Raw genomic sequence first — 14,499 nt, forward strand, 5'->3', positions numbered from 1 at the left:
TTTATGGTAGCAGGACTCCCCACCCAATAGAAAATTATTGAAGATAAATGTAAGGTGAAATTTATTTATACATACATACGTACACACATAAAGTACGCACCATATAGGAACTTTTTTGCTTATGACTTCAGGTAAATTTTTACTTTGTCTTCCAGTTTTGCTTCAAAAATTGTGGAAAATACCAATATATCCAAAAATATTAAATCAAAATACAAATGTCTGTCTATTATTGTTAAATTGACTTTCTTCTTACAAAAAAATGCAAAATTATAAAATATTATTTCTCAAAATTTGCAAAAACTGTAAAGAAAAAATGTTTCTAATTTGTATTTACTTTTCAGTTTCAAGTCAATAGTTTTCCAGGAGATTTTAATTTTTGTTTCCGGTTTTTAAATTGGTCAACAAGTTGTAATAATCATTCTAATACTTCAAAATAATTGTTTTATTCAGTATTTATTCGTTAAAGATGATCGATGCAAAGTTGATATATATTATAAAGCAAATATTCAAGTTAGCTTATTGCGATATTTTTATAAAACCAATTGGAGCAAATAGATTTTTAAATAAATATCATCCTAAAATCTCTATATTAAGTATAGTTATTATGTATCTAAGTAGATGTTAATTACACATTGTAACACCAATAAAATTGAGGAAAATGAAAATATATTCTACAATAATTATGGTAGCTATAAAGCAGTATATATGGAAAAAAGAACATATATTTTGATGAAAATTTAATTATGATATAACGTTGACCATAAGAGTAGAAAAATGTTTCCGTATGCACGCAATGCAATGTGTTGTTCTTTTTTCCATTAAATTCTTGATGGCTTACGTACCTATATTTAAAACATATTCTCGAATAATAGTCTCAAGATGGTGGAGATCGTGAAAGGGTCTTTGTTTATAAACGTTTTGTGTTAATTCATTGATAAAAAAAAATGTCCAGGGTGATCAAATCAGGTGACCTGGGGGGCCAGAATTAAGTTAAAGCCTAGACTTCGCAACCTCGCTTTATTTATTTTTCTATTTTTAGCTTATATCAGAAGCTGTTTAGTAGCCAGTTCAATGAATTTGGTTATTTCACATTTTCACAAATGTTTCTGCTTGATATTATGAAAATAATTATTAAGAGAATAAATAGAGAGAATAATTGTTACATGAATCATCCCTGTAATATGACAATACTTTTACATACGAATCTTTGATTATAGTGATTTATATAAGTTTAATCAATGCCTTTTGAGTTAATTAATCACTTTTTCAAAGTAATTATGCAAGGCTTCAAATGCCTGTATACAGGGTGTAATAAATTCGAGTCTATGTATGGAGATTTCACAAACGATAAGAGATACAAAGTTGATTAAATGGAAGCAAAGTTGCGTATTTTGGCGTTCAACAATAATCCATTCACGAATTTTTAAAAATCCGAATACTTTTGAAAATATCCCATAAAAACCGAAAATTTGCATTTTTGTTTTTCTCGGAAAACTCAAAAACCATTATTCGGAGAAAGCTGATAATGAAACATTATAAGAGAGCACTTTTTGTCTGACTGTCTACTGGTGTGATCGGTATTTTTGCTCGACGATTGGTTTTTGATATGTCATGAATTACTTTGGTTTTTCTTGTGAACGCCATTTTGAAGTTTAGTAAAACTGGAATATAAACGAAATTTCCTTTCCAATGATATATTAGGTCACAGTATTTAGTGGATGACTAACAATAAAAAATCTTTTCGACCTAAAGAGCCTTGCTTTAAGTTGCTATGTTAAGTTAACAAACGTCAGATCGTATTTTGTTAACTTCATTATGTAATAAAATTAGTGAACTGAGTAATAAATAAATAAACAAGATCATCAAACATATGAGAAATTTCTTCGTTTAGACCATTTTCTACCATATTCAAAATTTTTATAGTTTGCAGTATTTGAAAAATTGCATACGATTATTAGATATTAATTATACTTAAAATTGCCCATATATTTTTGATCACGTTTCAATATTGTATAGGATAATTACATGTTATTTAAATACATGGCCAAACTACAAGGGGCGATTCTTTGAGTGAGTCCAACACGAAAAGTCATATAAACATTGGTCCGGTAATGCTTCGTTTTGAAGATACAGAGTGTGAAATTTTAAAAAAATGTTTTTTTCTAAAAAATTCGATAATTCTTTAGCTGATTTTGTTGAAATTTGACAGTGTTATTTATGATTATTATTGTTATTTATGTGCTACTAACGTTTTTAAAATTTTTATATTTTTTTCGCATTAAATAAACATTTTAAAAACGTCAGTAGCACATAAATAACAATAATAATCATGAGTAACATTACCAAATTTCTACAAAATCGGCTAAAGAATTATTAAGATTTTTACGAAAAAAGGTAAAAAAAAGCTGCACTCTGCATCTTGAAAACCAAGTATTACCAGATCTATGTTTATATATACTTTTCGTCTTAGAATCGCTCAAAGAACCACTCCTCGAAGTTTGGCTGCATACTTAAATAATACTCTGTATAGATCCTTAATATTTTTAAAAAACAATAGGAGCTATGAGAAAAAATACAAACAAATTGGCGGATATATTAATTCGTTTCCTTATACAAGGTGTTTCTGAACGTAGTACCATAAATTCAACTACGTATTCTAGGTCCTAAAACATGACGAAAACTTCATATAAACCTATATCGAAAAACGCTTCGTTTTCGAAATACAGGGTGTGAAAAGTTGGTTTATGATTATGGTTTTTTATAAATATTTTCGAAACTATTCGAGATTAAGTAATGAAATTTTATACCTTATTGCAACTTTTTGTGCTCTTTCTGAATTTTTAGAAGGAAATTGCTACATTTTAGCAGGGGCGGATAGCACGGGGGGGTAGTGCTTAAAAAGTGTCTATACTTTTTTGTACTTTATTTTATTGGCGATTTTATAAGAAAAATATTAAATTTGAAGATTTTTACACAAAAAAGGTACTCTTGTTGAAAATCAAAATATTCAACAGTTTTCGAGAAAATTGAGATTTAATAAATCGGTGGATGGTACGATTCATAAACATCAAATTTAAAACTGCGTTGGCTTTGAAATGAAACATTAAATGTATTTGACATTTTCGTACATCGAAGAATAATAAACTATAAATATTACAATTAAAACCCAGTTAACACATTCTCAAAGTATCCACCGTTGGCCTGTACACATGCTCGCAGCCTTTTCTGCAAAGAAAACATTGTTCTCGGTTGATGAAGTAATTGTTGGAAAGCCTGTTGAACACGGTATTGTAGATCTTCTAGGGTCTCTACTGGAGTAGAGTACACATTACTTTTTAATTGTCCCCAGACGGTAAAATCAAGTGGGTTTAAGTCTGGGGACCTAGGAGGCCAATGAATGGGTGCATCAATGCCACGACCGATCCATCTGTTGGGAAAATGAGTATGCAGCCATTGCCTAGGCTCTCTACCATAGTGAGGAGGAGCTCCATCATGCATAAACCAAAGTCTTCGCCTTGTTTCAAGGGGAATATCTTCAAGGAACTCAAAAAAATCATTCCGCAGGAATGCGCAGTACCTATTTGCATTTAAATTTTCCGAAAAAAAATGGTAGCCAATAATTCTATTACTTAAAGTTGAAGCCCAAACATTAATTTTAAAAGAATGCTGGTAATGCGTAACTCTGGTTGCTTTGGGATTTTCTTCTGCCCAAATATGTGAATTGTGCGTGTTAAAAATACCAGCCCGTGTGAAAGTAGCCTCATCTGTGAATATGATCCTTGACATAAAAGTTGGGTCATTGTCATTTTGGGCTAATAACCATTCAGAAAATTCTAGTCGAGGACCGAAATCGTCTGGAAGAAGTTCTTGTACCTGGCGCAGATGAAACGGGTGAAGTTGTTGTTCTTTGACAATTCTCCATGCTACTGCAGGTGAAATATTTGTTTGCAGTGCTACTCGTCTAATACTAATTGCGGGATTATTTTGCAAAATTTCTAAAATTTCTTCCTCCTTCCTAGCTGTTCTCACTGTACGCCTTCGTCCAATATTACTTCCTTTGGGTTTGATGAACCCAGTTTCACGACAACGCCTTTCAACTGCTAAAATTGTTCGTCGATTTGGACAGTTCCGATTAGGAAACTTTTCCGCATATCGTCGGACAGTTTCTTGACTATTTCCATAGCACTCACCTAATGTTAACAACATATCTGTGTACTCTGCATTAGAAAAAGTATTCATTTTCTTTAACAATAGTTGAAATAACAAAATGTTCGGGAACGAAAAACCACTAAACTTTATTAATAAATGTTGTTATGTACGCAGGTGTGAAACAAATTTTTCAGTTTCATTTCAAAGCCAACGCAGTTTTAAATTTGATGTTTATGAATCGTACCATCCACCGATTTATTAAATCTCAATTTTCTCGAAAACTGTTGAATATTTTGATTTTCAACAAGAGTACCTTTTTTGTGTAAAAATCTTCAAATTTAATATTTTTCTTATAAAATCGCCAATAAAATAAAGTACAAAAAAGTATAGACACTTTTTAAGCACTACCCCCCCGTGCTATCCGCCCCTGCTAAAATGTAGCAATTTCCTTCTAAAAATTCAGAAAGAGCACAAAAAGTTGCAATAAGGTATAAAATTTCATTACTTAATCTCGAATAGTTTCGAAAATATTTATAAAAAACCATAATCATAAACCAACTTTTCACACCCTGTATTTCGAAAACAAAGCGTTTTTCGATATAGGTTTATATGAAGTTTTCGTCATGTTTTCGGACCTAGAATACGTAGCTGAATTTATGGTACTACGTTCAGAAACACCTTGTATATTGTCTCTAGAACTTTTTTTTGAAAGGTTTCATTGACATCTTTCCTAGTGTATTTCGTATCACTGTATTGCACTTGGTTTCGTTAGTGTAATTTCAAAAAAATTATACCGATCTCTTGAACGTTGGCATACACCAATGAAACGTCATCAATGATTTACGGACGATAAAATTATTTCACAATTCTGAATGCCTAACAAAAACCTCACTGCACGGCATATACCTGCTGTTAGGATTTAGATCTGTGTCACGTATAGCCATAAAAAACTGAAATTCAGCACATTTCAACGTCAAACTGATGAACGAAACTTGCTCCTAGAGCCCTGCTACTGTAAACTGACTCACCATGTATATTAAGTAGTGGCATGAATAGAGCGCTCCGTTCGCTCAGCTCACAGATCACGTGCTGAGACTTTCACTTCGAAACTTATTGTTATGGAGTTTCTGCGACTGCTTTAATCGGCCACTTAAATTCTAGGGCCGAATTTAGCGTTATTTTACTAGCGGAGGGAAGACTAACTATCTTAATTTTGGTTATCGTTTAAAAACCTAAAAGCTAGTCGCAGGAATGCTCATTATTTTAAACTTATTTGTTAATTATTGTCTTTAGCCTGCCGTCTGTATGTTTGTAGTTGCCATGAAATGTTTTTATCACCGATCTCAGCGGCTGCGCAATGCAAATCAAAGTAGTGATGCCGGTAAGCTTGAGCTCAATTGAGAAATAGCACAATGTAAAATAATTGACGTTTTTTGAAATAGCATTTAATTTCAGATTATACATATTTTGTGAATATATATTACAATTATGTGAATTATGCCGAACAGCAATCTTTAACACAGTTATGATCAATTACTAGGTACCTACATTGGGTTATGTTGTTGATATTATATTTTACTAGTTATGACTACAAGTGATACGCAGTTTTTATATAACCGCTCCTAAAATCTGTGCATGTTTTTTGTTGTCTTTTAATCAGATTTATATGTCATATATGTAGGTACTTATATTTTGATAAGTAAGAGTTTTTTTTTGTTTTCCAAATATTCAAACAGTTTTTCACGTCTTTGCATGCGCGTTCTGCACAGCTCTTTGCGATGAGCATCTATTATCTTCTAACGTAATTTTCGTTTTTCTGTGTAGGGCAAATTTTCTCATTGCACAGACCGCTCTAAATTGACAGCAGCCGAATGCAAGTAAGTACAAAATAGTCGAGATATTATAAATCCAAATATAGGACGTACCTACTGTAATTGGTTTTAGTGGAACCTACTTAATTTATGTAGACGGAGACATAAACAAGCCAGTAATGAAGGATAGGGAATGGGAACAGAATAAGTTCCATTTTGATAATGTGGCCAAAGCGATGTTAACACTTTTTACCGTTTCAACCTTTGAGGGGTGGCCAGCTCTACTCTATGTTTCAATAGACTCCAACGAAGAAAATAAAGGACCAATCCACAATTATAGGCCTATAGTAGCGGCGTACTATATAATTTACATAATTATCATAGCGTTTTTCATGGTAAACATATTCGTCGGTTTCGTTATCGTTACATTCCAAAATGAGGGCGAGCAGGAATACAAGAATTGTGAATTGGACAAAAACCAAAGAAACTGTATTGAATTTGCTCTGAAAGCTAAGCCCGTTAGGCGATACATACCCAAACATAGGATTCAGTATAAAGTGTGGTGGTTCGTCACTTCCAAACCCTTCGAGTATGCTATTTTCACGTTGATTATAATCAATACGATAACACTGGCCATGAAATTCCACAACCAACCAGATGACTATGGCAATATTTTGGATTACTTGAACATGATTTTCACCGCGGTTTTCGCCATGGAGTTTGTGTTTAAACTGGCAGCATTTAGAGTCAAGGTAAATTTCTTTTGAGCCACCGTTGGAGTGTTTAAATTTGCAGTCATTGTTTCGCCCCTAGAATTACTTTGGAGACGCTTGGAACACCTTCGACTTCATCATCGTTTTAGGTAGCTTCATTGATATAGTGTACCAAGACGTTAGCGTAAGTATTATTTAATATGTTTGTATTAACCTAGTCAGTATACAGGGTGGGACACTACGAGCGCTTCGAAAGATTACGTTCTTATTAGTAAGTTTGATCGAAAATTGTATTTAGTAATGTATGTAGGACCTTATAAGGTATCTTTTTAAAAATATTTTCATTTATACAGGGTATGCAAAAAAAGATACACTTCAAACGTATGTTTTTTTTTATGGAATACCCTATATTTTATTACATATTTAGAATTAGAAGCAGAAAATAGTAGAAGCTTGCATAATACACATTAGGTTTAAAACGAACACCTCTCGAGAAACTTGAGAAAATATAAAAATGCAAAAATCAAGAAAACATTTTTTTTCTAAGCGAAACGAGTTATTTGACTACAATTTTTTTACTGTTACTTCTTAAGTATAAACTAATCTTCAAACTAGAATAAATTCTTTACAAAAGGCATACTCTGACAATAATTTGTTTTCTTTAATGTTATTACTGAAAATTAAATAAAATAACATATTAAGGGAAAACGATAAAAGATAGGTATAGAACACCATAGTATCAATTGAAAGGGCATTAGATAGTGATTCTAACTAATATATGAAAATGTATATATTTTATTTGAAATAAAAAAGTTATACTAAATTATAAGTGAGTAAATTTTAATCATCCTTTTTGCTCACCCTGTATATTAGTTTAGTAAAAAATTCATTCTAGTTTGAATATTAGTTTGTACTTAAGAAGTAACAGCAAATAAATAGTAGTCAAGTAACTCATTTCACTTAGAAAAAAAATGTTTTCTTGACCCTTGCATTTTTATATTTTCTCAAATTTCTCGAGATGTATTCGTTTTAGACCTAGTGTGTGTTATAAAAACTTCTATTATTTCCTGCTTCCAATTCCAAATATGTAATAAAATATAGGATATTTTATTTTAAAAAAAGACATATGTTTGAACTGATTCTTTTTTTTTGCATACTGTGTATAAATAAGAATATTTTCAAAATGTATCTTGTAAGGTCCTACATACATCTTTAAAAACAATTTTTGATCAAAATCATTACTAAGGATGTAATCCTCTGAGGCGTTCCTGGTGCCCCGTCTTGTACAGTGTGGCCCAAATTGGGCCTACATGTATGCGTATCTTGAGACCTATAAGAGCTAGAAAAAAGGTTAAATAAAAAAAAGCAAAAACCTGCATGTTCGAAAAAGTACTAGAAGTTACTAAATTGAAATGAAAATATTTTTCAAATCTGTAAAAACCTTGTTAGGATAACTTTTTGCGACCTATCTATTTTTACATCTATACATTAACTTATCAATTACAATGTTTCGATTGTGAGATATCGTCATCCAATGTTTATTTTCCTACGGCAGCCAGATTGTTTTTTAAGATAGTTGGAAAAAAATGTTTTTTTTTTCTAATGGTGTATTACAGGTTTTATAACAAAAAACGACCAAGTTTAATTTGATGTCACCTAGAAACGAAATAATTAACAGTGAAACAATTACACACTGTCACACTTAGGTCTTTTAATTTTTTTAAAATTTCGATAAATAATATTTTTATAATCTATAAAAAATTGTCCTGTAATATACCAGTAAACAAAAATATTTATTTATTTATGAAAAAATAAACCAAAAAACGGCTTATAACACTTGGGAATAATAGTTGATAAAAAACTGAAATTCACTGAACATGTTCGCAATATGAGAAAATGAATTACGAGGATAATTCCAGAAGTAGCTGACCTGGCGATTTTTTTAATTAAATTTTATTTTATAATTAATATAATTAATATAATTTAATTTTATAATTAAAAATTTTCCTATATTACAAAGATCTACCTTAAAAAGCTTATGTCTAAAGTTTAAGGGTGCTGCGTTGGTTTGTGTTTGTTTTGGTGCTGTTTTTAGTGAACGCTTTTAGAGATTTTGTGAACATGGAAAAAATTAGTCATAAGTGATTTAATACTTTCATTTGAAAGGTCTTCGTCCATCTAACATGAAAGCCGAGTTAGATTCTACTCTGGGGGAATCTGGTCCTTCGTTAAGAATTGTAAAATATTAGGTGGCAAAGTTTAAACGCAGTCGTACGAGTTAACAAGACGAACTCCGCAGTGGTTGACCCAATGAGGTGACCACTCCAGAAATTGTGATGAAAATCTACAAAGCTGCACTGAAAGATTATCGGCTAAAATAGCGCGAGTTAGCAGACATGATAGGCATTTCAAAAAGTACTGTACATCGCATTTTGACCGAACAATCGGATATGAGAAAGCTGTGCTCAAGATGTGTGCCGCGATTACTCAAATTTGAACAAAAACAGCGCCGCGAAGATGTTTCAAAGGAGTGTCTGGCAAAGTTTCGCAGTAATAAAACCGAGTTTTTGCGTTGATTCATAACCATGAATGAAACATGGGTTCATCATTTCACACTTGAGACGAAAGAGCAATAGAAACAATGGACTTAAAGGGGAGAATTGGCTCCAAAGAAGGCAAAAACCATTCCATTTGCAATAAAGGTGATAGCGTCAGTTTTTTTAAATGCGCGTGGGATTATTTTTATTGACTATCTCCCTAAAGAAAAAGCAATAAACAGGCAATAGTATACAAATTTATTGCAGCGTTTGAGTGAATAAATGAGAAAAAAGCCACCGCATTTGGCGAAAAAGAAAGTGTTCTTTCATCAAGACAACGCACCAGTCTACATTTCCGTCATCGCAAAGTTCAAAATCAATTAGCTTGTTTTTGAACTTTAATTCATCTGCCCAATTCGCCAGATTTAGCCCCCTCAGATTATTTTCTATTTCCAAACTTGAAAAAATAGCTTGGCGAAAAGAGATTTGCCAATAATTAAGAGGTAGGGTCTAAGGTTGATACTCATTTTGAAACATTTGAAGCTTCTTACTATACAGAGTATAGAAGCCAGAGGACATTGCTGGGAAAAGTGTATCAATTTCAAGGGAGACTGTTGAGAAATAATGTAAGACTTTCTAATTTTTTTCATTAAGTGTTAGATCGAGTACTTTTGGGACTATCCTTGTATTAAACGGGCTAAACATTTTGAATTACTGACATAAAAGATCAGTAAAAAAACTACAACAAAGATATACAATAATAGGGGTTGGTTTTTGATGTCGTTTAATATTAATATCCTTTTATAGAATAATGTCGTTATGTTATCCGTTAGGGTCCGAAGTCATTCTACCACTTTTTCAGTCCTTTTTGTAATGTATAATAGGTGCAGTTTCGTCAGCGTATTGCAATAAGAAATGTTCGAATTTTCAAATTGATCTGTAAACCAATATCGAGAAATATGCAATTTCAACAAGAATGTTATTTGGGCAGATGAAATACATTTCAGCAATTGCGGAGTGTTGAACATTTACAATCATCGTCTGTGCACCATTGAGAATCCTCACCATGTGATACAACGTAGGCTACATGACAGATTTAAATTGAATGTATGGCGTGACATGTATGGTAAGTTAATTACAGACTGTAAAGTACTAATAATTACAGGGTTAAATGGTATCAAGGTGATACCAAACAATGGCTTAGTAAAATAGCCAGCTCAGTCATCAGACATTACACCCCTCGATTTTTATCTTTGGAGGTATGTAAAAAAGAGCAGTGCAAGTTTAACCCCCTTTTGTTACACAATAGTTTGCAGAAAGAGCCCGAGATATTTTAAGGATTATGAATGGAAACTGGATTCGCAGAGTAACTAATAGTCTTCAAAAAATGTTCAAATATATTCATAAAAATGGACATCCTTTTGAAAACTTAAATTAAGTAAATATTAATTTTAGAGTAACTATTAACTTAACTTTCTTAGTTTTACCTACAGAATTTCTTAATTGATTAATTACATAGTGAATTATTGTGATGATAACAATTATTTTGTACAGCAAAAGAAGCTCGCGGTTATGGTCGAATTAAACTTTCTCACTTTTTGACATAAACCCTGAATATTTCTATAGTATGTAAGACATCATTGGAAATGAAAATTTTCTACTGTTCTCACTATTTTTACCTGCGATAAAAAACAATATGGAAAATAAAAAGTTGATGACAATATCTCAGAATCCAAACATCGTAACTGATAATTGAATGCACGGTGGAGTCGCAAAAAATTACCCTAACGATGTGTTTACAGATTTGAAATAATTTTGTATTTTTCATTTTATAATGTTATTTTTCCTAGTTAACCATTTTTCTATCTCTAACAGTTTTCAAAATGCTTATTTTTTGAGCCGCGCTGTATATCATTTATGTGTTTTTACGATTTTAACAATTCAACAATTTTTTAGCCAGGGCAGAAGAAAATTAAATTTTCTGGAAATTTCTTTCGGTTATTCCGTGTGATGCGACTTATCAAGTTACTAAGTAGAGGAGAAGGTATACGAACTCTGCTGTGGACATTTTTCAAGTCGTTTCAAGCCCTTCCTTACGTAGCACTACTCATAGTAATGCTCTTCTTTATCTACGCCGTAATAGGTATGCAGGTGGGTTTATTCGCTACTATACATTAACGTTATTAATGCCACTTATGGCGAATTCGTATATCCGCACCAATACGTACTCACTCCAATAATACTGTGCCTGTCTAACATTTAACCAAGCGTCACAATAAAACAAGGACAGTCAAGAAAGTTCGTCATATGAGTGAGCATTGGTGCTACAGATGCCCGAATTGGCGATGAATATCATATGATAATATTATGTAACCAGAGACGATTTCGACTAGCTTTTGGTATCCTTATTTCGATAAGGTCTTTAATAGGACAGTTGTTAGACGAAAAGTCAGAATTGTGGCGTTGTACACCTAACTTTACCGAATTCGGCTGGTTAGCAGGAATAATGTTGGTATATATACCAACTTCATAATTTACAAATTCTGATTTTTTAGTCGTCAGTTTTTATTTGATTTAATATAATAAAAAGGCGCGCAAGCTCAAATGTAAACAAAACGAATAATACAAGTAGTAATTAACAAGGAAAGATAGAACCAAACAAAGATAAGTAAATATTATATCAAACTATCGCACGGTAAGGCTCAGTATAGCAATTGACAGACCAAAAGTATCTACCAGGCATACCCTTACATCACTATTTCTGACCCAAAATTGATTAGTAGGCATTTGATGGACCCATAGTAGGTACCAAAAGCTAGCCGCTATCACCTTAGAATGCAATGATTCCTATGTTATTCCTCTTCGCTCTATATGGTTGCTCAATAGAACGTGCATATTAATTTTGTTATAGATGTTCGGAAAAATTGAAAGCGGTGACTTAGAAGCGGACACGCAGTTATCCAGGAACAACAATTTTGCCTCATTTTTTCAAGCTGTTTTGGTACTCTTTCGATCGGCAACAGGTAAGTACCTACTGGTGATATTTCAACAAACGTGTACCACTGTTATCTCAGTATAGTGGATCTAATAGCATAGTAAAAAATGAACGACAAGTAATATTTCAACGAGTAGGTTAGTTGGTAAAAGTGCCAAAAAAGAATTCGAACAGAGAGCTTCGATCACTACAGTTAGAAAAAATTTTAAACTCTTTAAAATAATACTCATTTCTATCTAGGTAGGTATAAGTATCTACAGAGTGTTTCATTTAAAGTGACACAAGCGATTATCTCCAAAACCAAATTTAAATTTAAAAAAGTTTCAAACAAACGTTGCTTGTTATGAAAGGGGGCGTCTAACACACATAAGCAAATTTTTACTGAAGGTCATTTAAAGAACATTTCAAGGCCAACTTTCTTTCAATGAAACACTTGTTTTTTTAGTAAATTTGTAAAGTACTTAAAAAAGTGAGTATTTTTTGCTGGAAGCTTTTTTCTAAAATTTTTCGTTTTTCAGATATCAAAAAAACTTGAAGGAGCACATTTAAAATAATACTTGATTTAAATTACAAGAAACACTTCAGACACATAAAAAGAAAAATTATTTTTAAACATTTATTAATCGAATAAATAGTCAAAATGTTGACTTTCCGCATCGAGACATTTTTCAATTCTTGTGGTAAACAATCTCCAAACATTTCCGAGCATTTCTTCAACGATTGCTTTACAAGCTGCCCTAGTATAGTTTTTTTATATCATCTGAAATTGTTGGGACTTAAAGATACACTTTTTTTTTAAGAAAACCCCAAAGAAAAAAGTCTAATGGGGTCAAATCAAGTGATCTGGATGACCAGTTCTCTGGATAATTACGTTTTATCCATTTTCCAGAAAACCTTTAATTTAAAAAATATAAGCAAAATTGGCAGGATATCCATCATGCTAATAGCACAAAGCAATTCTTCGGTCAAGAGTAAGATATTTCAACAAAACGGGTAGATCATTTAACAGAAAACTACGATACTTCTTTCCATTTAAATTGCCTTTAAAAAAATTATCCCATTATCTTGTTGCCGATAATATCGCATCAAGCATTAATTGACCAAGGTCTTTGATGTTCTATTTGTCTTAGCCAGTGAAGATTTTCAAGAGAACAATAGTGCATGTTATGGCGATTTACCTCACTATAATTCGTCAAAGGGGATTTGTTTGAAAAAAGCACATTGAAGAAAAAGTTTTCATTTAAACCTAATTTTTCCCTTGCTAAGTACAAAATAGCACATACTTTTCAATATCGTTACCATGTAATTCTTGGTGAATGAAAACATGATCTGGATGCAATTTATTCAATTTTAAAATGCAATACATATAGGCCAAAGAAATGCCAGAATTTCTTGACAACTAACGGCAACTTACATGAAGATCGACAGTAACAGTCGCTAAAATGGTTATTTGATTTTTTTTTCATTGGTTGCAGTTCTTACGTTGATTTTTTTATATCCACGTTACCACTTTCAAGAATTTTGATTCAATTTTGAATTTCAAGAATGTTGATTGTTCAATAAAAGATTTGACGAGTAGGTGCTGTTCCTTTAGGGAATTTTTGCGCATAAAACCGATAAGCTTCAACGCCATTTTAACCACTTTCTCCATGAGCTAAAATCATTTAAATTTTGTTTTCATTAAAAAAGTTTTCCATTGTTCACTTTTAAATTAATAACTGTAGTTGAAAAACAAATAATTAGCTTCGTCTTAAAGGTTCTTTTGAAATTTATAAATAAATTCAATACCCCAAAAAAATGTTTTAAGTACACTCTAGTGAAAATACGGCTTTTTTATTTGACCGATAAATATTTGAAAATAATTTTTACTATGATTTGGGTTAATTTTTAAAATATGTGAATTTTATTTTTTATTAATAAAATGTTTTTCGTAATTTAAGTCACGTGTTATTTTAAATGTGCCACTTTCATTTTTGTTGATATCTGGAAAACGGCAAGTTTTGAAAAAAATGGTTAATTTTTTAAGCCTTTGTAAATTTTCCAAAAAAATGGGTGTTCCGTTGAAAAAAACAAAGTTGGCCTTGAAATGTCCTTTAGACGACCTCGAGTAAAAATTTACTTTTGTGCGTTGAACGTTCCCTTTCATAACAAGTGATGTTTGTTTGAAACTTTTTTGATTTTAAATTTAGTGTCGGAGATAATCGCTTGTGTCACTTTGAATTTAACTCCATGCATAATTATATGACGACAAATAGTTCATATAGTGGGTCAATTTGAAAACAAACCGTCCTCAA

The 14,499-nt window shown here is 31.8% G+C and overlaps 1 protein-coding gene across 1 annotated transcript in view; it reads left to right on the forward strand.

Annotated features, from left to right (window-relative positions):
• The window catches only part of Ca-alpha1D (Ca[2+]-channel protein alpha[[1]] subunit D), a 69,883-nt gene that overhangs the window by 46,549 nt on the left and 8,835 nt on the right, over nucleotides 1-14,499 (forward strand). The window contains exons 20-24 of the mRNA XM_066403803.1: nucleotides 5,974-6,026; nucleotides 6,094-6,712; nucleotides 6,774-6,857; nucleotides 11,167-11,361; nucleotides 12,122-12,233. Of these exons, the coding sequence (XP_066259900.1) occupies nucleotides 5,974-6,026; nucleotides 6,094-6,712; nucleotides 6,774-6,857; nucleotides 11,167-11,361; nucleotides 12,122-12,233 (1,063 nt within the window). The remainder of the gene's footprint in view (nucleotides 1-5,973; nucleotides 6,027-6,093; nucleotides 6,713-6,773; nucleotides 6,858-11,166; nucleotides 11,362-12,121; nucleotides 12,234-14,499) is intronic.

Source organism: Euwallacea similis, chromosome 31 (genome assembly GCF_039881205.1).
Source record: "Euwallacea similis isolate ESF13 chromosome 31, ESF131.1, whole genome shotgun sequence".
In the NCBI taxonomy this organism is placed as follows: domain Eukaryota; kingdom Metazoa; phylum Arthropoda; class Insecta; order Coleoptera; family Curculionidae; genus Euwallacea; species Euwallacea similis.